Raw genomic sequence first — 24,288 nt, forward strand, 5'->3', positions numbered from 1 at the left:
TGGTCCTCAGGGCTTTAGGGATGAGGGAGCCTTCCATCTCCATTTGAGGACCTGTAAACTGCCCTGCCAGCTTTCTCCTCTGGTTCACCTTGTGTTTAATTGATGAAGGGAGAGACTCAGGGAGAAGCAACAGCCTCCTGTAGTCCTTGGATCAGTTTGTTCTGCCCTAGAATCCCGTAGCTGCCAGAGCGAGGAGCTCTTGGCAGAGATGAAACTGACCTGAAAGGCTAACTTGGCTTTAAGCAGTGCTGAGGCCTCCCAAGGAGAATTTTCCACCACCTCTTTCAACTTGAGAAACCGTGAAAGGTCTGCACCATGAAGGCTGTTCCTTACTTGGGGCTTAGTGTTCTTTCCTTGAAGTCAGATTATAGAAGCAACTGCTATTCCCAGAATCAAACCTGTCTTCCTAACCAGACTTTCTTCTTACAGGTTTCTCTACAGTGAGTTAATGAAATACAACCCCCAGACTGCAAAGGATAGCATCTTTGAGCCTGCTAAGGGAGGAGAAAAGCTCCAAATAAAAAAGACTGTGTCGTTCCACCTCTATATCAGGTCTGTACAGTCTCTGTTGCCACCAGAGTGGGCCCTGCCTGGCTTCCTGGTTTGGGTATTCAAATGGTCTCCTGGCCCATAAATCAGAGCTTATTCATTGGGCCACACTCAGCTCTGTGTTTGAGGTTCATGCCGCTATGTGGAATGACTCACACACACTTCTGCCCACCTCCTATGAAGCCTATGGTGGGCTTCAGAAAAACCCTCTCACCTCTACTACATTGGACTGTTCTCGAGCCCCAGGAAATTGGAGAGAAATGTCTGCACAGGTGAGTTGTAATAGATGCCTCTGTTTTGCAGCACGGCCCCATGTGGGGACGGTGCCCTCTTTGACAAGTCCTGCAGTGACCGTGCCGTGGAGAGCACTGATTCCCGCCACTACCCTGTCTTTGAGAACCCCAAACAAGGCAAGCTCCGCACCAAGGTGGAGAACGGTGAGTGAGACATCCTCCCTCTTCCCACAAAAGGCCCTGCAAAGCCCCAGGCCCATCACAGGGACACGGGCACCGCTGCCGGCTGTTTGCCTTTAGTTGCTGGGGAACAAGGGTCTTGTTCACAGAGCGAGGGAAAACCTGGGAACAGGGAAGGTCTGGAGGAAGACCAAGATTCCTAGTTGAATTCGGGAGATCTCCAGATCAGATAGGAGGCAGAAGTACCCATCCAGAGCCCACAGGAGAGAGCCTGACTGCCAGTGAAAGTCCGGGAGTCCTCCTCCTCTGACGTTCTTTACAGCCATGGGTGGATAGGATGACCTCGGGGGAGGGAGGAGGAAAGTGATGCAAAACCAAGCCGGAGGAGTTGACAGAGGACGACGCAAGGGCCTGGTTCCCCCCTCCGGTCTAGTTGGCTGCTGATTCCACACCTTGTCTGCCAATTCCTTCTCCCCCACTGTCCTCCAATGTCTCCTTACTGTCTCCTCACGTCCACTCCTCTTCCCTCCAGGCCATTCTGCTGTCATCAGAGTGATCCTCAAACATAAATCACATCATGTCACTTTTCCGGCTCAAAACCCTAGAGTGTAAATAGAATTACCATAGGACCCAGCCAGTCACTCCTGGGTGTATACCGAAGAGAAATGAAAACGTGTCCACACAAAAGCTAGTACACGAATGTTCATAGCAACATTCCTCGTAATAGCCCCAAAGTGGAAACAACCCAGATGTCCATCAGCTGATGAATGGATAAACAGAAGGAGCTATACCCGTACAGTGGAATATTATTTGGCCATAAAAAGGAGTGAAGTACTGATACATGCTACAACATGGGTGAACCTTGAGAACATTATAAGAAGTGAAAGAAGCCAACACAAAGGACACATATTGTATGATTCCATTTATACGAAATGCAGATTCATAGACTAGGATAGGTAATAGGCAAATCCATAGAAACAGAAATTAGTGGTCGCTCAGGGCTGAAGGTGGGACGGCTTGGGAGAAAATGGGGAGCGACTGCTAACGGTAGCAGGTTTCATTTGGGGGCGATGGTTTCACAACTTGATGACTATACTAAAAGTCATTGAATTGCATGCTTTAAATGGATGAATTGTATCTCAGTAAAGCTGTTATTTAAAAAAAAATGCTCCCCCATAGTGGTTTCCCATCACTCTTCACGTAAAAGCAAAACCTGCAGACTCCCAGTCTGTGCTTCAGTCACACTGGCTCTTTGTCAGCTCCCTGACCAACCAAACCCCTTGCTGCCTCAGGGCCTTTGCTTTTGCTGTTCTGTGTCTAGCTGTTCCTTCTCCTCCTTCATGTCTCAGCTCCCCTGACAGATTCTACCCAGGAGGCGCCCCTTGCTGTCCTCCATCTCTGCTCCCTCAGAGCCTTCAGGGCATTGTCGCCATTTAGAATTCTTACGCAGTTACTGGTTTACTTATGTGGAGTCTGTCCTGTTCCCTTTCTATCCCTTCACCCCCACAAATGTTCTAGGACAAGGAGCTTACTTGGTTTTCCTCACCGTTGTTTGCCAGCACCAAGTGTGGTGCCCAGCACGCAGTGGGTGCTGTGAAGTAGATGAAGAATGAAGGAATGAGTCGCCTGTGGCCCAAGTGTGGGGAGTGTAACACCACACCAGGGAGTGGTTTGGTCTGGGGCCCCTGTGGGGCTGACCCAAGCCTCTCACACAGGGGAAGGCACAATCCCAGTGGAGTCCAGCGACATTGTGCCTACGTGGGACGGCATTCGGCTCGGGGAGAGACTCCGCACCATGTCCTGCAGTGACAAAATCCTACGCTGGAACGTGCTTGGCCTGCAGGGGGCACTGTTGACCCACTTCCTGCAGCCTGTCTATCTCAAATCTGTCACCCTGGGTAAGGGACCTATCGCCAGTCTGTCGTGCTACTGCCCAAATCCCAGCAAACCGCATTCTTTGCTGCCAGGTGCTCACATGACATCCCCCCTTCTCAAGTTGTGCTTGCTTCAGTGGTCAGTAACTGATTCTGAGGGTCCAGTCTGCTGGGAGGGGCAGCCTGGCGTGTGCAGCAGCAGGCCTAAGTAAAAGCATCCTGGCGAGTCTCTCCCAGACGGATTAAAGAAACGCAGCAGCTTAGAACTGCAGCCTGTTTCCTTGACCTCCACAGCCCTGGGGCTCTCTGGGAGCCTTATCTATTGTGCTTCAGTGTGCTGTGGTCTCATGTGTATCCGCGGTAGCCATGCTCAGGAGGTGCTTCCTGACACGGGAGCTGTTTCTCTGTCTTGACCACTGTGCTTGTCCCTTCAGACCCCCCACATGCCTCTGCCTCTTGACAGCGTTTGGTGCAAACACAGGTGTGTGCATTTCTTTTTCGGACTCAGGTTACCTTTTCAGCCAAGGGCATCTGACCCGTGCCATTTGCTGTCGTGTGACAAGAGATGGGACTGCATTTGAGGATGGACTGCGACATCCCTTTATTGTCAACCACCCCAAGGTGCTATAACCCATCCATTTTTCCCTTGATGTTTTTCTCTTTTTCGAGCAGTCCTATTGGCAGAGTAAAAGTTTACACTGTGGGTGAGGGGAGCCTTAGCTGGTGTCCCGAGAACTTATCCTTTCCTCCTTTTGAATGCCCAGGGCTTTCCTTCTTTTAGTCTGGAATTAATTTGAACTGAGTTGGGGTTAGTATGTCTAGAGTCTTAGCCAAACAGAATCCTAAAAATGGGGGGAAGGTCACGACCCCACACTCCCTCTTTCCTATGAGTCTTGAGTCCCTGCTTCAGAATCTTTTTCCTGAAAGGTTCCCATCTTTGTCCTGTCGCTCCTGGGATTCCTAGGTTGGCCGAGTTAGCGTATACGATTCCAAAAGGCAATCCGGGAAGACTAAGGAGACGAGCGTCAACTGGTGTTTGGCTGACGGCTATGACCTAGAGATCCTGGATGGGACCAGGGGCACCGTGGATGGGTAAGGAGCGAGGGCAGCACAGTGGAAGCAGAGCCCCGCCTTCCAGAGCTCCAGGGCTCCCCGCCTTTTCTGATCCGGGTGGGAAATGAGTGCTTTTGTTTCTCCAGGCCACGGAATGAATTGTCCCGGGTCTCCAAGAAGAACATTTTTCTTCTGTTTAAGAAGCTCTGCTCCTTCCGGTCCCGCAGGGATCTACTTAGACTCTCCTATGGTGAGGCCAAGAAAGCTGCCCGTGACTATGAGACAGCCAAGAACTACTTCAAAAAGAGCCTGAAAGACATGGGCTACGGGAACTGGATAAGCAAGCCCCAGGAGGAGAAGAATTTTTACCTCTGCCCAGTATAGTGTGACCCAGTGACTGACGGGTTGGGGGTGTTTCACACTGGGGCGAGAGAGGTAGGTCGTAGCATTCCTCATCACGTTGATCCAGGGGTGGTTTTTCTTTTCGTTTTTTTTTTTTCCAACGGAACCACAGTTGGTGATACTGAGAACTTTGGGTTCCGGTTTATCCTGCTTTCTTTGGGAATATGAAGCTGGGTCTAGCCAGGCCCCCTTCTCTTTTCCCAAGCAAAGAGTAGAGACCTGAGGGGAGAGAGAAGGGGTTATCTTTTCTTTCCGCCCAAAGTGTCAGCAGTCACTGAGCACCTGCAGCCCATTTCCTCCTCAGTTCTGTTTCGGATTTTTCCATTTCCCTTCCCTTTTTGTTTGCTACACTGACCTCTTGTGGTCTTGAGTAGGTTCCAGCCAGCTCCGTGTGAATCATGTCGGGGACTGATGCTTTCCTTTGTGGATTCTGCAGGCCCTCCACTTCCCTGCCTCCCTGTCTCAGATTCTTTCCTTGTGATCATTAAGTTTCTCCTTTTCCTCCAGGAAGGTAAAGAGGTGAACTTAAAGAATTTGGTGGAACACTTACAAGGGAAGGAGTTTAAAACTGTCGTCAGTTAATTACTGGTGCCAGGTGTGAGCAGAATCTGCAGATAATGCTCCGCAATCTTCAGACCTTGCACTTTAGCCAGCTTGGGAGGGGTCAGGAGGCTGAGGAGGCTGCAGCGCCGGAGGTGCATCCCTTGCCAGGCAGCAGGGGAGGCCAGCGCCCGCCAGACCAGCCTGGGCGGAGGAAATTGCCCGAGCAGTAGCGGAGGTTCCCCCTGCAGGGGTGACAGACCATTTCCCAGGAGGAGAGTGCAGACATGCCTTGGAATAATGCCAAGCTTCGAGCTGCCCCCCTCCTAAAGCATTCCTAGGTATTTGTCCTACCAGTGGGGGCATTAGGGCCATAGACCCCGGTCAGCTGGTAGGAAACAACCCAGGACAGATTCTAGGGGCAAATCATCTCTGCTCAGATAATCAGGACTTAGCAAGAATGAGGGCAAAAAATCACGTGGGGTCAGATCCCTGTTCCACCCAGCATCTTTCTCACGACAGTGATATGAAGGGAAGTTGACTAAATCATGGCTAAATTAGGAGTTGTTCAAAGGATGCCATAAATGTTGATTCTTAACTGCTACCGATAACCTGCAATTGTGCAGATTTTTTTTTTTTTTTTTTGAGGAAGATTAGCCCTGAGCTAACTGCTGCCAATCCTCCTCTTATTGCTGAGGAAGACTGGCCCTGAGCTAACATCCGTGCCCATCTTCCTCTACTTTATATGTGGGACGCCTACCACAGCATGGCCTGCCAAGTGGTGCCATGTCCGCATCTGGGATCCGAACCGGTGAACCCCGGGCCGCCGAAGCGGAACGTGCGCACTTAACTGCTGTGCCACTGGGCTGGCCCCGATTGCGCAGATTTAAAATCCAGATCTAATGCTCAGTTTATCCAAGTGCTTTTGTTTGGCCAGACAGCTTCAGAAGGTTGTTCACGAGCAGGTCACAGACCTGAGATCTCCCACCTGTCAAGGAATCTTTATAGGGTTGACATACAACAGTAGTTGTAGGTGAAAGGGCAGGTTGTCCTAAAACTCTGGGAGGTGGGACCCTTTGTCTACACCTCACGTTCACGTTGACTCCTGTGGTTAGAGCCTTCAGCCTCTCTGTGGAGTCTAGCTCTGGGCCTAAGTCAGCCAGACATGCTCCAGAGAAGTAGAGAGGCCTGTCACCTCCAGACCTGAGCCTGTCTCTTTCCTCTAGATGATTCCTCTGTATCTGTGAACATGCCAAGCCAGTGCCCTCAGCTGATTTTCCACCCTCCCCAACACGCCGCAAACCACCGACTAGTTAGCCCTCTGACCGTCCCCCTCTTCAACAGTGGATACATCCATGGTTGCACTTTTATTCTTGTGGCTACTGTTCCCTTTGTACTTCTGACCAAAATAAGAAAACTCAAGTTTTTTAAGTATACTAAGGATGTCTTTGTGGAACAGCAAAGTGTCCCAAGGAACTGGTAGGGAAATGGTGCCTGTCATCTGGCATGGAAGGGGCCTGCCACCCCGTCCTGTGAATCTGCTGAAGGCACGCAAAGTCAGTCCTGCCCCGGGAGGCAGCTCCTCTCCCTGGGTCTTCGGCTGGAGGGCACCACCTACTGGTTCTCGGGACGTTCAGCCCCTTGGGTCCACCCTCAGAATCTCCGGCAGAGCTCTGACTCACCGCCTCTTCTCTAACCAGGAGCACGGGCCGCTCGAAGGAGCAGAGCCCTCCCCTCCCCTCGGTCTCGTCTAACAAACTCGCAGTCTTCGGTCTCTGCTGTAGGGAGAGAGCCAGGCATCCCTGTACCCCCACGTGTCTGCTGGAAACGAGCCTGTGTCCGGCCCTGCACGGCCGTGCCCCCTCACACCCCTCTGAGTCACCCAGGACAGAGGCAGTCGAGCCCCCACCTAGAGTGTTCTCTTCACTTTTTTGTCCGATCTTTGTTTTTAAGCAGCAAGACCCCTGCCTCCCCCCCCTTTTTTTGGTTAAATGATCCTTGTAGTTGATTTGTCTGAACTGTGGCTCTTGTGCATTCTTTGAATAATCACTTGTACGAACTGTCGCTGCTTGAAGCTATTTCCTTACTTACAATGCAGACACTTTCTTGGTTTTTGGGGTCTTGGTAGTGACTCCAAGAGCAGAGTGGGGAAGAGCCCAAGCATAGACTTGGTGCCAGGATGACTGCAGTCAGTTCCATGATTCTGCTTTTTTGTGTCCCTTGGTAACAGTGACTAAAAATACACATTCCTGATAAATAAAAAAGAAGAATCGAATTGTTAGAAAGCCTCAAATCTTGGTTTCTTGGGGGAAGTGAAAGTGGGGACAGAGGGAGCTGTGATCCTGGGATTTTGGGTAACAGCATCAGCTGCGTCTGACACAGAACCTGGGGAGAGGGTCGTCCGTCAGCCGGCAGAAAGGAGCCATTTCAGAGGGCTCCCTGGGAGGTGAGCCTGTGTCCAGGTGGGGTGGGGGCAGCAGGCTCCACACACCCCCTTCCCCGTCAGGGCCCATAATTAAATATCTTGTCCCCAGAGGTTTGATAAGCAAGATTTCAAAGCCCAGAGCAGAAGAACATCCCCTGAGACAATACCACAGTGACATACACAACCCCAGCTCTCCGCGTGAAGGGTGTTTTTCCTCAGCCCTCTGCCCCCACCGGCTCTCTTCCCTGCAGGGATGTGCATATATGGAATGAAGTTGCAGCAGAGACCAGAACTGGCTTGGCTGCAGTCTTAGGAGACAGGCCATTTGCTTTCTGTTTTATTGAAGGTAGCCTGAATGTCTCTCCACGTTGAATTTCAAAGAGGATGCACCACTTTCCACATTGTAATTTAGTCCAGAATTTCTGCAACACTCATCTTTGACCTTTTTTTTTTTTTTAAAGATATACCTTTTTTTTTTTAATTTTTTTTTTTTTTTTAAAGATTTTATTTTTTCCTTTTTCTCCCCAAAGCCCCCCGGTACGTAGTTGTGTATTCTTCGTTGTGGGTTCTTCTAGTTGTGGCATGTGGGACGCTGCCTCAGCGTGGTCTGATGAGCAGTGCCATGTCCGCGCCCAGGATTCGAACTAACGAAACACTGGGCCGCCTGCAGCGGAGCGCGCGAACTTAACCACTCGGCCACGGGGCCAGCCCCTCATCTTTGACCTTTTAAAAATGGTGTCATACTAGAGGACCCAAAGTACTGAACAGCGAGGCTGAGTCACAATGAAGGCTCCGCCCTCATCCATTGTACAGATGGGACAACAAGGCCGGGAGGGCCAGTGGCCTGTTTGGGGACACCTTAAGTAAGGGTCAGAACTCTGCATGGGTGTTGTTCATAATCTGCTGAAATACAGTGCTAGGTGAGCTGAATAGTTTAAAGACGGCGAAGAAGAACGTCTCCACCTGCATGATGTACCAGGGATCTCCAGCACATCTTCCTGTCTCCTCAGGCAGCTCCCGGTTCCACCTGGGGGGAAATGTAGTGTCCAGGGCTTTCAGAAAGGAGACAGTTTCCTTCGCACCTGATGTGAGTGCCAGGCACATCTGCAGACGGAAAAGCCTGTCCTCCCCACCACCCACCTCCGAGTGGCCTGGGAAGCAGGACTGCCCCGTGGGGACATGAGAGGAATTTTCTTTGTTTCAGTTGCTGTTCAGTCTGCATTTCATCTAGGGAGCCCACAACTTAATACTGTTTCCAGGATTTGGGGCCAGATCAAACCAGTGTTCTGGGAGCAGGTCTGGCCTCTGGCTGTGAAAGGAAGCCCGGCCGTCCTGCCTCTGGGAGACTGGTCCTCACCTCTGCCCTGTCCTCCAGGGTCCCTTCTTTTTTTTTCTAAAGATTGGCACCTGAGCTAACAACTGTTGCCAATCTTTTTTTTTTTTCCTGGTTTTTCTCCCCAAATCCCCCAAGTATATTTTAGTTGTGGGTCCTTCTAGTTGTGATATGTGGGACGCCACCTCAACGTGGCCTAATGAGCAGTGCCATGTCTGCACCCAGGATCTGAACCGGCAAAACCCTGGGCCGCCGAAGCGGAGCGCAGGAACTTAACCACTTGGCCGTGGGGCTGGCCCCCAAGGGTCCCTTCTTTAAAAAGGTCTTCCCCGGAACCTATTTCTGGGCTTCATCTGCTATGGGGCCCACATTTGGCCATTTCTTCTCCATCTGATGAATGGACTTGTAAGGCAACATATCACAATAATTAAAGTTACCACTGACCTTTTCTTTAGAGTCTTGTAATGTCTTTAACCTCATGAGTCCCGTTTCCCCAGCACGCTCCCTTTTTCCCATATTTGCCACCCCCGACCCATGAGAGTCCTCCCTCTTTCCCCAAAACATTACAGAGAGACAAGACATCTTTGGAAACAACTTTCTTTAAGAGAATCTTGAGTTCCTAATGAGTCTGGCCTGGAATGGGCTAGACCAGTGCAAATATTCCAGGAGCGTAGATAAGGGAGGCCAAGGCCAGTGTCAGGGAGATGGGGGCACTGAGGGTGGTGAGTGAGGGGTCCTAAGACTCCTGGACCTACAGTCCCTTAGGAAGCATGTGAGTATCACACTGACCCCTCAGGCCTGTGGGATGAATAGTCAAAGGTGGCTGCTTGTTCTGTCTAGTCTGGCGGGTGACTGGCCAGCACCAGGCAGGCTGTGAGTGATGCTGTGACACCAGCCCAACTCTGCTTAGAGCAGAGGTAACAACTGGATCTGAGTCCACTCTGGCTCGCGTAGTGAATTCAGAGAGGACCCCAACTGCCCCTCACTTTCCTCCCAAGGAGCTCTCCTCCCACTGGCCTCAGGCCACGGCGAGAGCATGGACTCGATCAGTCTGGGTTTCAGGCACAGCGCGACTCGCTAGCTGTCACTCGGCCTCTCTGAGCCCTGCTTTCCCTTCTGTCACAGGGGCCCCTTCCCTGCAGGACTGTTGTAAGGAAGCAGTGGCACAGAGCAGGCCCTGAGCAAACAGGAGCTAATCAGGGGATTGGGAGGAGAGCAGAACAGGGCTCAAAGCCCCCAAATCCTCCGTGTACTTAGAGGGAAACAACCTTGCCCCTCCTCCGCAGACAGCTGTCCTGTGCAGAAATGCCAGCTAGGGGGCTGCCTGTGTCTCGTTTGCTTTTCAATCTTCACTAACGTGGTGCCAGCTGTTCCGTGTTAGATTCCTCACTGCCAGGAGACTGCCTTCCTCCTGCTGCAATGCCAACCCTCAAAAGCAGAGAGTCTTTCATGCCCTCTTTTCAGACAAAAAGAGCTCTCAGATCGCGTTCAGCCTTGCCGTCTGATGGAGACAAGCCCAACTCGTTTCCTCACTGCCCCCCTCCCAGCCCACCTCGCTTGGATTTCAGTGCGGTATCTCTACCTCCCACTTCAGATCTGGGGCCTCTGGTCCTTGCCCACCGCTGAGCTGGGCACCCGATTCTCTCCAAGGAGCTTCCCTGAGCACACTGAGGGAAGAGGACAGAGGACCCAAGGGTAGAGGAGACGGGTTCTCCAAAGCTTCCCAATGCCCCTGAGGGTTCACACTCTGTACTGACATGTGGTAACACCTTGCCCATGCAGTGGGACCCTCCTTCTTCCCCCTCGGCCCTCCCTTCCTCCCTACTGGCATGGTCCCCAAAGGGCTGCACCCAGTGATGGAGGGAATGGCACTGCCCCAGGGATCTGCCCGGTTAACCCTTCATATACATTGATCCCTCTCCCTTGCTGCAGCCCTCGGCCAGCTCTGTCATCCCCACTTTACGGAGGAGGATGAGCAAGTTCAGAGTTACGTGCTATGCAAGGTCAGGCAGCAACCTCTGGGCCTCGAGTTCCTTACGTGTCAGATGGCTTGTGGAGAGGAGCTGGACAAGCTGCTCTCCAACAGCCGCTCCTGCACCGTCTGGTGACTGACTTGGACAACAGCTACTTGTGGGAAGTACTAACAGCAAAGATAGCCAGAGCAGCAGCCGACGGGGCCTCGCCAGCAGCCCAGGCGCTGGTAAGGAGTCCAGGCGGGGGTGTCTCAGGCTGGCACCCTACCTTTCAGAAGGAGGCCCCTGCCCTTCAGAGGGAGGGTTTCTTTCCAGTTGCTGTTTCAGGTTCTGGGATGTTTCCTCAGGGCTATGAGTTTGAGGGGGGTCCAGACAGTTCTCAATTTGCTGTTCTGGAAGGGAGTCTCCATAGTGCTGAGACTCCCCCACAGAAGAGATGTCCATGAGCCCACTCTGGCGGGTGGGGAAGTGCGCTGAGGCACATCTCGCATACCTGCGGGCTTAGTCCCAGTGGTGCTCTTCTACAGCCAGTACAAGACTGGATCAGCCCAGAGTCCTGTGGTGGGAGGAGCTGACACAGAGGAGGCCAGGCCAGGGCCAGAGATCAGCCCAGGAATGTAATGACACTTTGCTGAGGATGCTCCAGAGAGAGGCCCACCCATGAGACTCCCTGAGCATTCCCTGTACTGTTCCTCTGCAGCTGCATCCTGCCAGCACCCAGCTCCCCCAGCATTTATCCGGGCCCTGTTTCGGGGGACTTGGTTTGCTTGAGGAAGAGATAGGGCAAGGAAGGGTCTGGGACGGAGACTGACATTACAGTCAGATGACCCCACTCCCGTCAGCTCTGACTGCCTCTCAGACTCCACATTCGTGAAGCATCTACTCCGTGCCAGGTACAGCACTGGGCTTTTTCACCAACATCACTTCATCCTCACAGCAAACCCAAGAGGACGTTACTACCCTATTTTATAGGTGAGGAAGCTGGGGCCTAGCAAGGCAAAGAGACTTGCTGAAGCTGGCTGAGCAAGTAAGTGGCAGAGGTGGGACTCGAATCCAGGCTGTGATCCCTGCCAAGCGCCCTTCACCTGCACTGTGTCTCCTCCCACCCATCAGTACCCCCTCCACCTCTGCTGTGCCTGGAGAAGTGGGAGTCCAGCTGGGCTCCAGAGAACATGGAGGTCTGTATTGGGCAGGACGCTTGTGTGTGCTTGGCAGACTCACCCCTCTGGGACCAGCTACCTGCTGGCCCACCACTGAGTACAGGCTGGGACCACAGATCAGAGCCAGTCATGTGGTGGCCGCAGGGGCAGGAGATCCCGTGAAAGGTCTGTTTCCTGGGCTAAGAGGCCAGTGGCATCCAGCTGGACCCTGGGAGGAGTGTCAGGATAATGCCTCCAGGGACCCACAGGACAGGAAGCCAAAGGTTGTGTTTTCTGAGGAGCCACTGGCAGCAGCAGACCCGTCCTTTGAAGTTCTGCTTCCAGCCTGCTCAGGTTTGGTTGGGAGGGAAAGGGGAGGGGCCAGAGCAGGAAGGACGGAAGCGTGAATGGAAGGACCGGGGCAGGAGCAGTGCTGATGTGGCAGAGTTCCGGCCGGTCACTCCCTGCTTGGCTGGCCTCCACAGCCGCTCTCGCCCGCCCAGCCAGCTCTGCTGAGGGCAAAAAGGCTGGGTCTGCTTAAAATTAAAGTCCTTAGTTTACTTCCTTCAAACAACCAGTCAGTTCAAGTGGGGAGAAAGCCTGTGAACCGGCACTTCTCGTATAGTTCAAGTACACGGACCTCGGACTCCAAGCAGGCCACCCAAAGACTCAGAACTCAGAGGCTCCCCTAATACCCAGCCTTGCCCGTCACACCGTGGCCTGAGCAAAACAGGAGAGGGAAGTGCAGGGGGTGCAGAGAATTCTTCACGGGGAGAAGGGCTGGGCTCTGGACCCCTTAGAAGCAAGGTCCTGGGGGACTGGGCCGGACGCCCCCCCTGAGGAATTTGACCACAGCACAGGCTAACCCTCTGGGCAGGAAGCTCTGCCCGCCGTGAGGCCCACCCGGCCCAGCCGCTGTCCACTTAAGCAGGGGCAGACGTCAGGCCACCCAGACCACTCTCCTCTTGTTCCTCCCTTCTGATCTACCATTGTGTCAGGCCAGCCCAGCACAGAGTCAGAGTCCCTGTCCCTCCCACTCTCCTCCCGCATACCCCTTCCCTCATGACTTTGAGGCAGCGAATGATTCTGTCCCCTTCTTTGCCCCTTCCCCAGCACACTTTCCTCAGGATGGACGGCTCCAACATCTCTGTCCTCCGCTTCTCAGCCTTCATCCTCGACCAGCAACACTATTGCCTGGGTTGGTACAAGAGGAGAAGGAGAGCAGCCAAAACACAAGGCAGCTGGTCCAGCCTCCAGGTCGGCGCTGGCGGTGTTGGGGGGGGGGGGGGGAGGGGGAGGGGCTCCAGGTGAAGTGAAAGGATGGATCTGTGGGGGCAGCGCCCCTCTTCCTGGTAGCTCGCTCATCCCTCCTCCACCCAAAACTATTGTACAACAGAGGGCAAGGTGGGGAAGGAGCCTGGAGCTGGGGAGGGCCTCACTTGGAGCTGGGAGCCGAGTGGTCTGCATGGAGGAAGGTGGCAGTGGTGTAGTTCTGGAACAGAGGCTGCAGGAACATGCCGATGGTGCCAAAGACACAGACGAAGACAAAGATCCAAAGGAACAGGCGGTCGATCACCATGGCGACATACTTCCAGTCCTCACTCACCTGGACAGAGGAGAGGAGAGAGGCCCAGGTATCAGTCACATGATGCAGGACAGGAGTGGAATGGGGATAAGGAGGTCCCACCACATACACACACATCATTCCTCTCCCTCCATGATCCCACAGTGACCCAAAGCATGGCTCCAGTCTTGCCTGCTTAAAAGCCTCCAGAGTGGCCTCACTGCCTGCAGAGCCCATACAAACTCCCAGGGCTTGAATTAGGACCCACCTATGACAAATCTGAGCCTACTTCCTATCCTCTTCTGCCTTATAACCAGACTTACCAAAGCCCAATGTGTCCTCTCAGGTCTCTGTGCCTTTGGGTTTCCTGTCTATCTAGGATTTCAGTCTTCTCTTTCTCTACCTGGTGAACTCCTACACATCCTTTAAAGCCCAAATCAAATGTCAACTCGTCTATGAAGGCTTCCCTGATCCACTCGACCAGAATGAACCACTGTCTCCTCTGGGTTCCCTCAGCACTGTGTCCACATCTCTATCACAGTATTTTTACTGCATTGTATTGTCATTTCAACTTGCATGTCTGACTCCCATTCCCCCATCTATAAGTTATGAGCTCCTAAACTATAGAGACCCGAACTGATTCATCTTTGTAATCCCAGCATCTGGAACACAGAGTGTCAGTAATGGGTGTTGAGTCAGTGAATGAATGGCTGCCTCTGCGGGCCTTGTTCCTTATATGACTGCATGGGGAGCCCCGTCCAGCAGCACCGCCTTGAGCATGCAGGCCCCAGGGGTGAGGACTGGGTCCCAGATGGAAGCAAATCATTCAAAAGAGAATAACCTCTACAGGGCCTGCACGAAGGGCTGGCCTCCACTCGGAGCTGCTCCACTCCCGTCTGAGTCTGGGCCTCTGTACACATGTTCACCCGCAGCCTGGCAAGCAGGAGGATGGAAAGGAGGCAACTGTGCACCTTCACTAGACATCAGCTGTATAATGACTCATCCATGTCACACTTGTGCCTACTATGTACCTGGCACCAGGCTAGGCATGGGGAGATGACTGAGAGCAAACAAACAATCCTACGGTTTACATCTACTGAGGGAGACAGACGCAAAACAAGTAAAAATAAAGTAATTACACAGTGCTGGGTGCTTAGAAGGAAACAAAGAACTGAGATAGAGGAATGGAGGGGAAGATATAATTTAGGGTGTGGTCTGGGAAGGCGTCTCTGAGGAGGTGATGTTTAAGCTAAAATCTGGTAAGTGAGAAGGAGCCAGCTGTGTCAGGCATACATTGAAGAAAGAAACAACCAGACAAACCCAAACTGAGAGACCTTCAACCAGCCTGTACCCTTCAAAAATGTTTATGCCGTGAAAGACAAAGCTGAGGAACCGTTCCAGATGGAAGGAAACTAAAGAGACAGGAGAACTACATGCAATTCGAGATCCTGGATTGAGGAGCGGGGGGTGAGGCTACAAATGACATTACCGAGACAATTGGAAAAATTTTAATATGGACTTTATATCAGATAAAGGTATTGCATTGATGCTAAAAGTCCTGAATTTGATCATTGAACCTGGGTGATGCTAGACAATGTCCCTTTTTTAGGAGAAACATGCTGAAGTATTTGGAATAAAGTGTCACAATGTCTGCAACTTACTCTCAAACAGCAAAGCAAAAATTAAAAATAGTAATAATTTTTAAAAGGAAAAGAAAAGGGCATTCCAGGCACGTGCAAAGGTTCTGAGACAGGAGAGAGCTTACCTCGCTCAGAACAGTGGAGCAGATAAGCCAGTGACCTGAGCGAGGGGGAGAAGGCACAAGTTGAGAAGGAGACACGGTCTATTTGGATGGAGGAGCAAAGAGCTGAATCAGGGAGGCCATTAGGAGTCTCTGTCCTGGTCCAGGCAAGAGCTGATGGAGGCCTACAGCCCTGGGGGGAACGTGGAGATGGTGAAGAAAGGATGAAGCTGAGAATTATTCTGGAGATTGCGCCCACAGGACAGGACTTCTGATGATTTGGATGGTGGGGGAGGTCAGAGAGAAAGAGAGGAATCAAGGATCACTTCAAGTTTTTGGTCTGAACCATTGGGTAGAGGATCGTGATGTCATTTGCTAAAAGATGGGGAGGTTGGAGGAGGATGAAGTTGGTGGCGGGGATGTAGATCAAGCATGCAGTTTTGGACATGTTAAGTTTGAGATGCCTGTGTAGCGTTCAAGTAGGTCACTGCATCTGCGGCACCTAGCTCACTAAATGCACATTACATGAGTAGACTGCAGCAAGGGACGTGGAGGCAGTGACGTAGCTGGGCTGAGCCCCTGCACCCCCTGCATCTCCCACTTGGCCTCAGCCGCCTCCACGCCTCCTGCCCCATCTCCTCCAGCCTCAGTCTCCCTCTTCCTCGACATCAGGACCATAACCTGCTCCCTAGCCAAAGCCCCAGCTCCAGCCTGATATCCTGCACTTCCAGGGAACAAAAATTTCAGGCTTTGAAGCCCCCTCCTAAACAGGAGCCTGTCCTTCTTCACCCCCAAAATGGAATCCCCATGTCCCAGCAGAAACCTGGCCAGTCACCATGGCAACAGCTGAGCCACAGCCTGGAACCAGCCAGGCAGCCAAAGACTGACCCAGGCGTGGGGCCGCCAACCACAGCCCAAGGTGAGAGGATGTCAACCCATCATGCCTCCTCCCCAACCCTTGGCTCAGAGCTCAACGAGTCCCTTCTGGGGAGCCGCTGCAGAAAGAGCTGCGTGTGCAGAAAGCTGGGGGGAGGGTCTAGGAAGCCCTGGCCTCCACTTGCTCCCCCCCCCCATAAATATTTCAGGAGGCCATCCCCGGGGACCCCGGGAGCAGAAAAGGGTTATTGATTTGGGACTCTGTCCCCTCCACCTCAACTGGGCTCATGGAACCTCTTAAATCCCCACCCTCATCCCACCCACACACCTTCTACTGCCCTCAATTTTGTCCCCCTTGGGGGGCACAGAGGACTCATTGCCGTTTGTGCTAAGAGCTGCAGATTAACAACTCGAATTTGGGAATACAAGCAGTGGGGAGGGATTCTCGGGGTCACGGCCACAGGCTGACTGCAAACCCAGAAGGCCTCCTCCCCTTCCTGGCCGCCCCCCCAGCACTAAAATGCCCCAGCTGCGGCATTTCGCCCCGGATACTAGTCCTCAGGAAGCCTCAAGGTCGTTCTGTACCGACTCCAACTTAGGCGGCGCCTCCCGGAAGCCAATCGAGAACCCAAGCGAGCGCCCACGCCCTCAGCACCAGGCTGGACTCGCGCTTGCCGCATCCCGCACTCCTATAGCTTTGCGTGTCTACACAACGCCGCGGCTTTCCAGATCCCGAGGGCCTTGTAGCCCCCGCATCTCACGCCCGAGCCCCGCGCCGCACTCACGCTCTGGTCGTCGTCCTCACTCCGCATGTGGTCCGCAATGAAGCGCACGCCGTCCACCGCCTCCCGGAGGCCGCAGCCACACGGCCCCCCGGAGCGCCCGGGGCCGGCTGCCGGCGCGGGCTCAGCCCCGAAGGCCCCGGCCAGGCCCTGGACCGAGGCGCGGTTGACGAAGCAGGTGCAGGAGTCGGCCCCCGGGGCTTCGCGGAAGAACAGGGTACCCGCGCCCTCGCGCTCGCGCTGGCGCCGCCGCAGGCGCAGGCGTTGGCGGGCGCAGCGGTGGCGCGGCTGCTGCATGAAGAGCAGCGTGGGCAGCTTCTCCAGGAAGACGACCTTGACCCAGGGAGCCATCGTGTGCGTGGTGGGCGAGCGGTGGTGCACGTTGAGCACGCACACGCTGGTGACGATGGAGAAGGTGACGAGCACCATGGTGAACATGAGGTACTTGCCGACAAGCGGCACGTCGAGGGAGGTGGGCGGCACGATCTTGGAGATGAGCAGTAGGAAGACGGTGAGCGCCAGCAGCACAGAGATGCACAGCGTCATCTTCTCACCGCAGTCGGACGGCAGGTAGAAGACAAGGATGGCTAATGAGGTGATAAGCACGCAGGGGATGATGAGATTGATGGTGTAAAAGAGTGGCTTGCGGCGGATGATGAAGTCGTACGTGATGTCCACATAAGTGGAATCCTCCGGGTTCTCATTGCGCCGGCCTGGCAGCGCCACAATGTCCCACTCACCACTGGGCGTGAAGTCATCCAGGCTGGCCACGTCACTCTTGAGCACCAGGTCAATCTCGGTGCGGTCGTAGGTCCACGAGCGGAACTTCATGGTGCAGTTCTGCTGGTCAAATGGGAAGTGCTTTACTTCAATCTTGCATGCGCTCTTGTAGATGGCAGGCGGCAACCAGAAGATGCTGCCGTCATAGGAGACCACGGCATTGGAATAGAAGGACACCTCGTACATGCCGTCAGCACTGCCGAGGGATAAGCACAGTCAGCCCTGGCCTAAGCGTCCCCCCACCCCCCCACCCCCACCCATCACCCCAGCCCTGAGTGGGAGGAGAGGAAAGGCAAAGTGAGGTAAGGGTAGGGGAAACCCGGGTGGGAGGGTAATAATTCAGGAGTCTAGGGAGGTGGAGCAGGAATTGAGTAAGAAGGGGATCTGGGTGGGTTGGTGGGGAGACGAGGTGTCCTGACCAGGAGGCCCGTGAGGCCCCTCAGAGACACAAGAGGGTGGATGGGGGTGGGGGGTGGGGGGAGGGCAGTGACAACGACAACAAAGACCTGGATGGATATGTTTGCTACTTGTCATGCATTATGTAAGCTGCTTGCTCCACATGAGAGTGGAGAAGTTGGAGGAACCAGGGAGGACAGAGTGAGGAGCCCCAAGCAATGGAGTGGGGCAGAGGCTGGTGGGAGCGGGAGATGGTCCCACCAGTGGTTTTGGATCTTGGAAGTAAAGAGGGATTATTGCAGGAGAGGGGATGGAAGCTGGAGAAGAAGCTGGGACCTCCAGGTTCTTTGATCCTGCCCAAGCCTCGAGGAAAGCCAATTCCTGAATCAGTTTAGGCACTGGGGGCTGTCAATCCTCGTGTGTATCCCACTGTAGCTCCAAACACTGGGACTCCTAACTGAACGGGAGGGAACTGGCCACGGCCCCAGTCACCTTGGCCATCCACATTATACCTCACTGGTTTGGGTCTGTCTGTCTGGGTAGTGACTGTGTCTGTGCCAATGAAAAGTGCCTTCTCTCCCCTGGCATGAGCTAATTTACTTTCCCCAAGACCCCTTCCCTCCCTGAACACTCCCATGGTCTCCTCCAGTCTTCTCATTTCTCCACGGTCACCTACTTGTTGTATAGGACCACATCTGGGAGCCAGATGTGTTTGGAAGGGAGCCGAACTTTCTTCATGTTGTCAAACTCCTCAGGCTTCCAGGTGAGGCGATAATCCTCCCACTCCTGGGAAAGGGAGAGAGGGAGGCAGCACCAACCTCTGCCCTGGGAGGGGCTCAAGGTCAAGGACAGGGACAAGAGGGGCCCATCTGGCATGAGGAAGCTTTTAAAAGCCATCGCCTCCCCACAGTGACTTCTCTGCCCAGCAAATATGGCTCATAAGGTACTTTCTCATTTAATTTGCACAACCAAGGGAAGGTATTAGAATCTACATTTTACAAATGAGAAAAGGAATCTTGCAGAGTTTAACATGTTCAAAGTCACAGAGCATGTGAGTGGAAGAACCAAGATTTGAATCCAGTTGTTTAGGACTCCAAAGTCTATATCTTTCTGCTTGTCTTGAGGAGATTAAATGAGGGAAAAGCAGGAGGAGCACACTCACCTGGGTCAGCCAGACATTGGTGGTCATGACCTGCTCCCGCTCATGCTGCAGTGAAGAAAGAAGCTGCTGAGAAGGGCCCCCAGACTATAGGCCCAGTACAACCACCCGTGGTCCCTCCCACACCTCCCTAAGCCTCGACGGCTCCAGAGGAGTAAGTGCGAACGTGAACACATTCCCGTTGTGCTGACTTCATCGGCTGGGCAGAGTCTGGGACCCCCACTCACCACACTGATGAGCTGGGCCAGTGATACCATGAGCTGTACTGTCACCAGCTCAGAGCCGTTGGTGGCTGGGCGGATAAGCTTGTTGTAGCGGGAAGGATCCAGGAGATGCTCCACCAGCCGCTCCTCCGTGTCCGTACCCCAGACTCCTAGGCAAGGGGATGGGGTCGGGGGAGGGGGGAAGAGGTAAGTAAGTAGGCAAGGAAGGCCCACTCGGAATCCCACACCCCTTAGGCAAGTGGGACAACCCAGGCGCAAACAGGAGGGGCTGTAGCTTCCCACTGCACCATCCCTAAGGACACAGCAAAATGCTTAGGTTACCCCATGGAGGCCCCCAGAGAAAAGCCCCTCTCTGAGGTCACTGACCGAGGAGCCCAGACAGCCACCCAGAGAAGCCTCCAGACTAAGAACCCATTCTGCAAGGATTAGTGGAGACCTGCTCTTCCTGCATGGTTTCAGAAGGTGGTTTTAAGACTTGAGATTTGTTTCCACGGCTTCTCCTAGACGATACCTCTGATTCACAGAAGGTTTTGGAGGGTGGTGAAAGGGGAAGTTATTTGTGTCCCACTACACAGGTTTCCTCCTCAGTCAGTGCCCACCTATGTGTACAAGTGACATTCTATGCCTACACATGTGACTGTGGCTGTGACCCCACACTTCCCCTCAAAGGCACTGGGTTGGAGTAGAATAGTTGGGCTGCCTGAGCTGTGGGTGAGGGCATAAATATAGTCCCAAGTTCCACACACACAGGAGCCCACCTCCCATGAGATGGCATGTAGGTGTGAAAGCTCGTTGAGTTGTACATTCCCTTTGTACCTACCCCTCTACACAATCTATCTTCTTCTGCAACTCTGCACAAACGCATTCCACCCCCTCAGAGAGTTCCCCCCTGGCCCTCCGCCTGCCAGAGCTTCTTCCCTTCCAAGTCTCCTGTCCTACCCTACAAGAGAGTTGAGAAGTCTCTTCTCCCCTTCCTGCCTTGCCCCTGTGGAGTGAGCAGAACTAGGAGCCCAATATGGGGCCAGGAAATGATGGAGAGCCAAGAGAGGGTGCTGAACCAGGTAGATTTCTTGAGATAATGTTTCACAAGAAGTCAAACGGCATCTCAGTCACAATCAGAGTCTGCCCTCCTGCCACCCTAGAAAGCCGGGGGAGATCGCCTCCCTCCTTCCTCTCTGTGCCCACCCTCCCCACCACCACTGCCGTTTCCATCTCTTCCTTGCAGCACTTACTCCTTCGGGTATGCCCTCCTCCCAGTTCATTCTCCTAGGTGCTCCCTGTAGTCCCAGGGGTCTCTCCCGACCCCCGGCAGATTCCCCCACCTCTAGGAATCCCTCCCTTCCACCGTCGAGCCTAACTGAGGTGAGATAGCTCGGCAACATGTCCTTACCTGAGCACAGCCCGAGGAGGCCAAAGCCGAGGAGCAGCGCCACGGGGCCGTAGCGCAGGGCCATGCCTCCAGCATAGCTCGCCGCCCGGCCTAGAGAAGCCAGAGCGCGCCGCGGGCGGGAGGGCCGCGGGCGGGGCGCTGTCCGTGGTGCTGAAGCCGCTCCCGCGCCGCTGCGCTCGGCTGGAGCTGGGCCCTGGTGGTGCTCGCGGCCTTCGGTGCGGCTGTGCCGGGGCCTGGGGCGCCAGGAGCGGACTGCAAGAAGGAACCAGCTTGTCGCTTATCCCGGTGTGAACAGGCGGAGGCTTTTCCGGCCGCTCTTCCAGGGAATACAATTGGGATGGTGAGGGGGAGGAGTCTCCGCCCCGGAGGCGGAAGCGCCAGATCCCAGAAAAAAAGTGGGTCCTGGGATGGGATATTCTTCTGCTGGTCCCGCTTAGTTAGGGCGTGCGTGAGGCGGCAGAAGGACGGTTCATGGGACTGTAGAAGAGTTCTGAAGCCTCAAAGTTGGGGCAGGACTTGGAGGGGTCTGAGAAGGGGCGGGAGGAAACAGCGCGAGTAAGACAAATAGGTCAGGATCCGCTTAGTACAGGGGGGCCGAGGGCCAGAAAGAGGGGGCGGGAGTGCGGAGGAGTTTCTGGGTTCCCGCCCTCCTCTTTTTCTCTTACCAAACCTAAATGATCCTGCTTCTCGGGAAGGCTGAGAATGCAGCCCACAAAATGCATTTCAGGCCCTTAGAGAAAGAGATGGTGGGGCGGGGTGTGCTGTGGGTTTGCTATTTTAAGAAAGCAAACAGCTTTGGAGTCTGGAAACAGGATCCCCTTCCCTGTCCCCTTCTCGACCTCTGTAAACTCCCTAAAAGGCCAAGCTTCCTGCCCTCCTCCAGGGGGTCCAAGGTGGGGACATCTGGACATGGCCTGAAAAGAAGGCCACCTTCAAGAGTGGGAAGATAAGTGGCCCTTATCAATTAGCCTTTTTTACCCCCATTTCCTTCCACTCTAGTCTTTGGCTTCTGTGTGACAAGGGCGATCAGAGGACCATTTCACAGAGGCTAGTCCAAGAATCAAGCTAACAAAGGAGAGCAAAGATGAGACAGAGAGAGAGGTGTCAAAACTCAATGACATCTTTGATCTTGAAAGCCCTGAACTTTTAGCTTCTGAGCCAATAAAGGCTTCCCTTTTTTCTTAGGTGGATTTTTGTCACTTTCAACCAAAAGATTCCTGACTAAAGCAGCCTTCTCATACATCAAGGGTCTGTCTTATTCCACCTCTGCCTACTTCTTCAATCTCATCTAGGCCACTACCCCCAGCTCCACATACTCTAACTATTGGCAATGTCTTTAAGATCCTTGAACATTCTGTCTCTCCCATCCTCCATACTTCAAGGGCTTTTAGACATGTTGTTCCCTTGGCTCTTTTTATCCACCATTTCCCCTCAACCACCTTCTTCTTAACTTTGAATATTTGGCAGAAATGTCTGTTCCTCAAGGAAGCTATGCCTGACCAAGGACCAGGTAAGGTGCCCTGCTCCATGTTTCCAGAGGCTGGCCAATGAATAAACAAATCCGTCTAAGGGGGTGGCTGCCTCTCTTGCTGGATCATGATCCGGCACAGTGCCTGGCATATGGTGAGGGCTCAACAAATAAGGAAAAGGGCTCATACAAGACTGACATCTTTTAACACGTAGGGGGAAACTCTTCTCCAAAAGCTCAGCTAAAAGCAACTTATTTAACATATCCTCAGTTCCCGAAATTGAGGGAGAAAAACAGGACAAGTACCAGAAAAGGACTGGAGAGAAAGTGGGATAACTACAGGCTCCATAATGCACATGGACATGGGCATAAATCTACACCACAAGCTCCAGGGCACGTGCATGAGAAAAACATGTAATAATCTCTTAAGGATTAAGGAAGATTTGGAATCAAGGAAAGGAGTAGAGAATAAAAGCCTTAAGGAAAAGGGAAGGAAGGTGGGCAGTCACTCCACTTGGGGACAGGGTCAAAGGCAGGAAGAAGACCTACCTTCAACAATTCAGATCAACATTTGGGTATCTACTGTTTGCCAGGAATTGTATAGGTGTTGACGAAGCAGTGATCAAAAAGGCCCAGTCCTACCTATTAAGGAGATCACAGTTCGGTGGCAAAGACTTATTACACAATGTATTGGCTGCTCTAGTAGAGATATAAATGAGGTGCTATGAAACACAGAGGAGGGACAGGTTAATAATGGAGATGAAAATTGAGATTTGAAAGATGAGAAAGCCAATAAGACAAGGGTTTAAAGGCATTTCAAACTCCTAAAAGAGAGGGGCAGGGAGCTTTACATGTAGTTAGTACTTGGTATTTCCCTCTTTTGGTGGATGCTGGGTGTTCGAGGAAGGCTGTAAAAATCTTCTTTTATGAAAATCTCTCTCTGGAGTGGTTGCTTGTCTCTGGTTTGACCGACTAGAGGGTCACTTGCTTGCTTGAAGCCCTTGGTTGCTCCCAGATGCTCCCTTCAGGCCAGTCTGGGCAGCCTGTTCATCTTGGCTTCTACCTTCTCTTTTCAAAATCCCCAGCTTTTACCTCAAGCTTCATTCCAGCCTTGCAGGGAGTGAGTCCTCTGAGCACAACCACCCAGTGGCCAAGGACAGCTGGAACACCCTCCCACCCTCCTGCCTCCCACACACACTGCTTCCATGTCCACCAGCAAGAATGGCAGCCAGGGAGAGAGGACCGATCTGGAACGAGGCAGGGTGATGCGTGGACAGAGAAGGACCAGCCCTGAGGCAAAGGAGTGACCAGGCAAAGTTTTGTTGGGACACTCCCATTGCTTCTGATGGTAAGGAACATTTTCTCCTGAAAGGCATTACAATCAATGTTATTTCCCTTCGTTTAAGATATTTTAAATTAAAAAATTTTATTACCAGAGTAATACATATTTATGAAGAACAATTGGAAAACACAAATTAGCAAAACAAAGTAGGTACCAAATAGATTCATAATCCTACCTCCTAGAACAAAAATAACTGTTAGCTCTTTATATATACATATATCCAAATTTATATATATGTATCCAAACTTATGTGTACTTAGATATAACATACAAAAAGTATATAAATTCTAAGTGCACACAGCTAGATATTTTTTCACAACATGAAAACAGACATATAACTCCCAGTCAGATAAAAAAAAGTAGAACATTACCAATATCCAGAAGATCCCCATATGCTCCCTCCTAATCATTATTCCCTCCTTTTCAAAAGTAATATCTTGGGGTAGACAAAGACAATCTCTGTATGACCTCACTCATATGTGGAAGTTAAATATGTAGACAAAGAGAACAGATTAGTGGTTACCAGGGGAAAGGTGGGGTGGGGGGTGGGCACAAAGGGTGAAGGGGTGCACCTACAACATGACTGACAAACAACGTACAACTGAAATTTCACAATGTTGTAAACTATCATAATCTCAATAAAAAGTTTTAAAAAAGTAATATCTTGGAGAAGAGGGTAGAAATCGGGGGGGACTGCTTAATGGGTACTGCTTGAAGTTCTGGAACTAGATAGAGGTAAAAGTTGCACAACATTGTGAATTACTGAATGCCACTGAATTGTATACTTTATAATGGTTATAATGTATATAATGGTAAATTTTCTATGTGTCTTTTCCCACAATTAAAAAAAATGACTGAAAAAAAG

The 24,288-nt window shown here is 52.5% G+C and overlaps 2 protein-coding genes across 36 annotated transcripts in view; one reads left to right on the forward strand and one right to left on the reverse strand.

Annotated features, from left to right (window-relative positions):
- The window catches only part of ADAR (adenosine deaminase RNA specific), a 44,658-nt gene extending 37,542 nt beyond the window's left edge, over positions 1–7,116 (forward strand). For all 34 annotated transcript variants that reach the window (XM_023641080.2, XM_023641083.2, XM_070268089.1 and 31 more), the window contains 6 exons: positions 430–552; positions 853–986; positions 2,678–2,860; positions 3,345–3,457; positions 3,801–3,928; positions 4,036–7,116. In XM_023641080.2, coding sequence (XP_023496848.1) covers positions 430–552; positions 853–986; positions 2,678–2,860; positions 3,345–3,457; positions 3,801–3,928; positions 4,036–4,273 — 919 coding nt within the window. In that variant the 3' untranslated portion in view covers positions 4,274–7,116. The remainder of the gene's footprint in view (positions 1–429; positions 553–852; positions 987–2,677; positions 2,861–3,344; positions 3,458–3,800; positions 3,929–4,035) is intronic.
- A 2,054-nt stretch (positions 7,117–9,170) lies between these two features.
- On the reverse strand, positions 9,171–20,955 carry CHRNB2 (cholinergic receptor nicotinic beta 2 subunit). 2 transcript variants are annotated; one of them, XM_023641084.2, is made up of 7 exons: positions 20,614–20,955; positions 19,227–19,372; positions 19,003–19,047; positions 18,517–18,626; positions 16,668–17,640; positions 13,141–13,307; positions 9,171–12,895 (listed from the first exon to the last, which is right to left on the reverse strand). In XM_023641084.2, the coding sequence occupies exons 1-7, from the start codon at positions 20,675–20,677 to the stop codon at positions 12,889–12,891; spliced, it is 1,512 nt and encodes a 503-aa protein (XP_023496852.1). In that variant the 5' UTR covers positions 20,678–20,955; the 3' UTR covers positions 9,171–12,888. The 2 variants fall into 2 exon arrangements, with proteins under 2 accessions (XP_023496852.1, XP_023496853.1); XM_023641085.2 differs by lacking the exon at positions 9,171–12,895 and having other exon boundaries at positions 12,999–13,307; positions 20,614–20,947.
- Positions 20,956–24,288: the final 3,333 nt, after the last annotated feature.

Source organism: Equus caballus, chromosome 5 (genome assembly GCF_041296265.1).
Source record: "Equus caballus isolate H_3958 breed thoroughbred chromosome 5, TB-T2T, whole genome shotgun sequence".
Classification (NCBI taxonomy): domain Eukaryota; kingdom Metazoa; phylum Chordata; class Mammalia; order Perissodactyla; family Equidae; genus Equus; species Equus caballus.

Bases quoted from the DNA above. Each gene is read 5' to 3' on its own strand.
- CHRNB2 (XM_023641084.2), bottom strand. From the start codon at position 20,677: ATGGCCCTGCGCTACGGCCCCGTGGCGCTGCTCCTCGGCTTTGGCCTC. The intron at 19,048-19,226 runs GTGAGTGGGGGT...TCTTCACTGCAG, and splicing joins TGGCCCAGCTCATCAGTGTG to CATGAGCGGGAGCAGGTCAT. The intron at 13,308-16,667 runs GTGAGTGCGGCG...TCCTCTGTCCAG, and splicing joins GTGAGGACGACGACCAGAGC to GTGAGTGAGGACTGGAAGTA.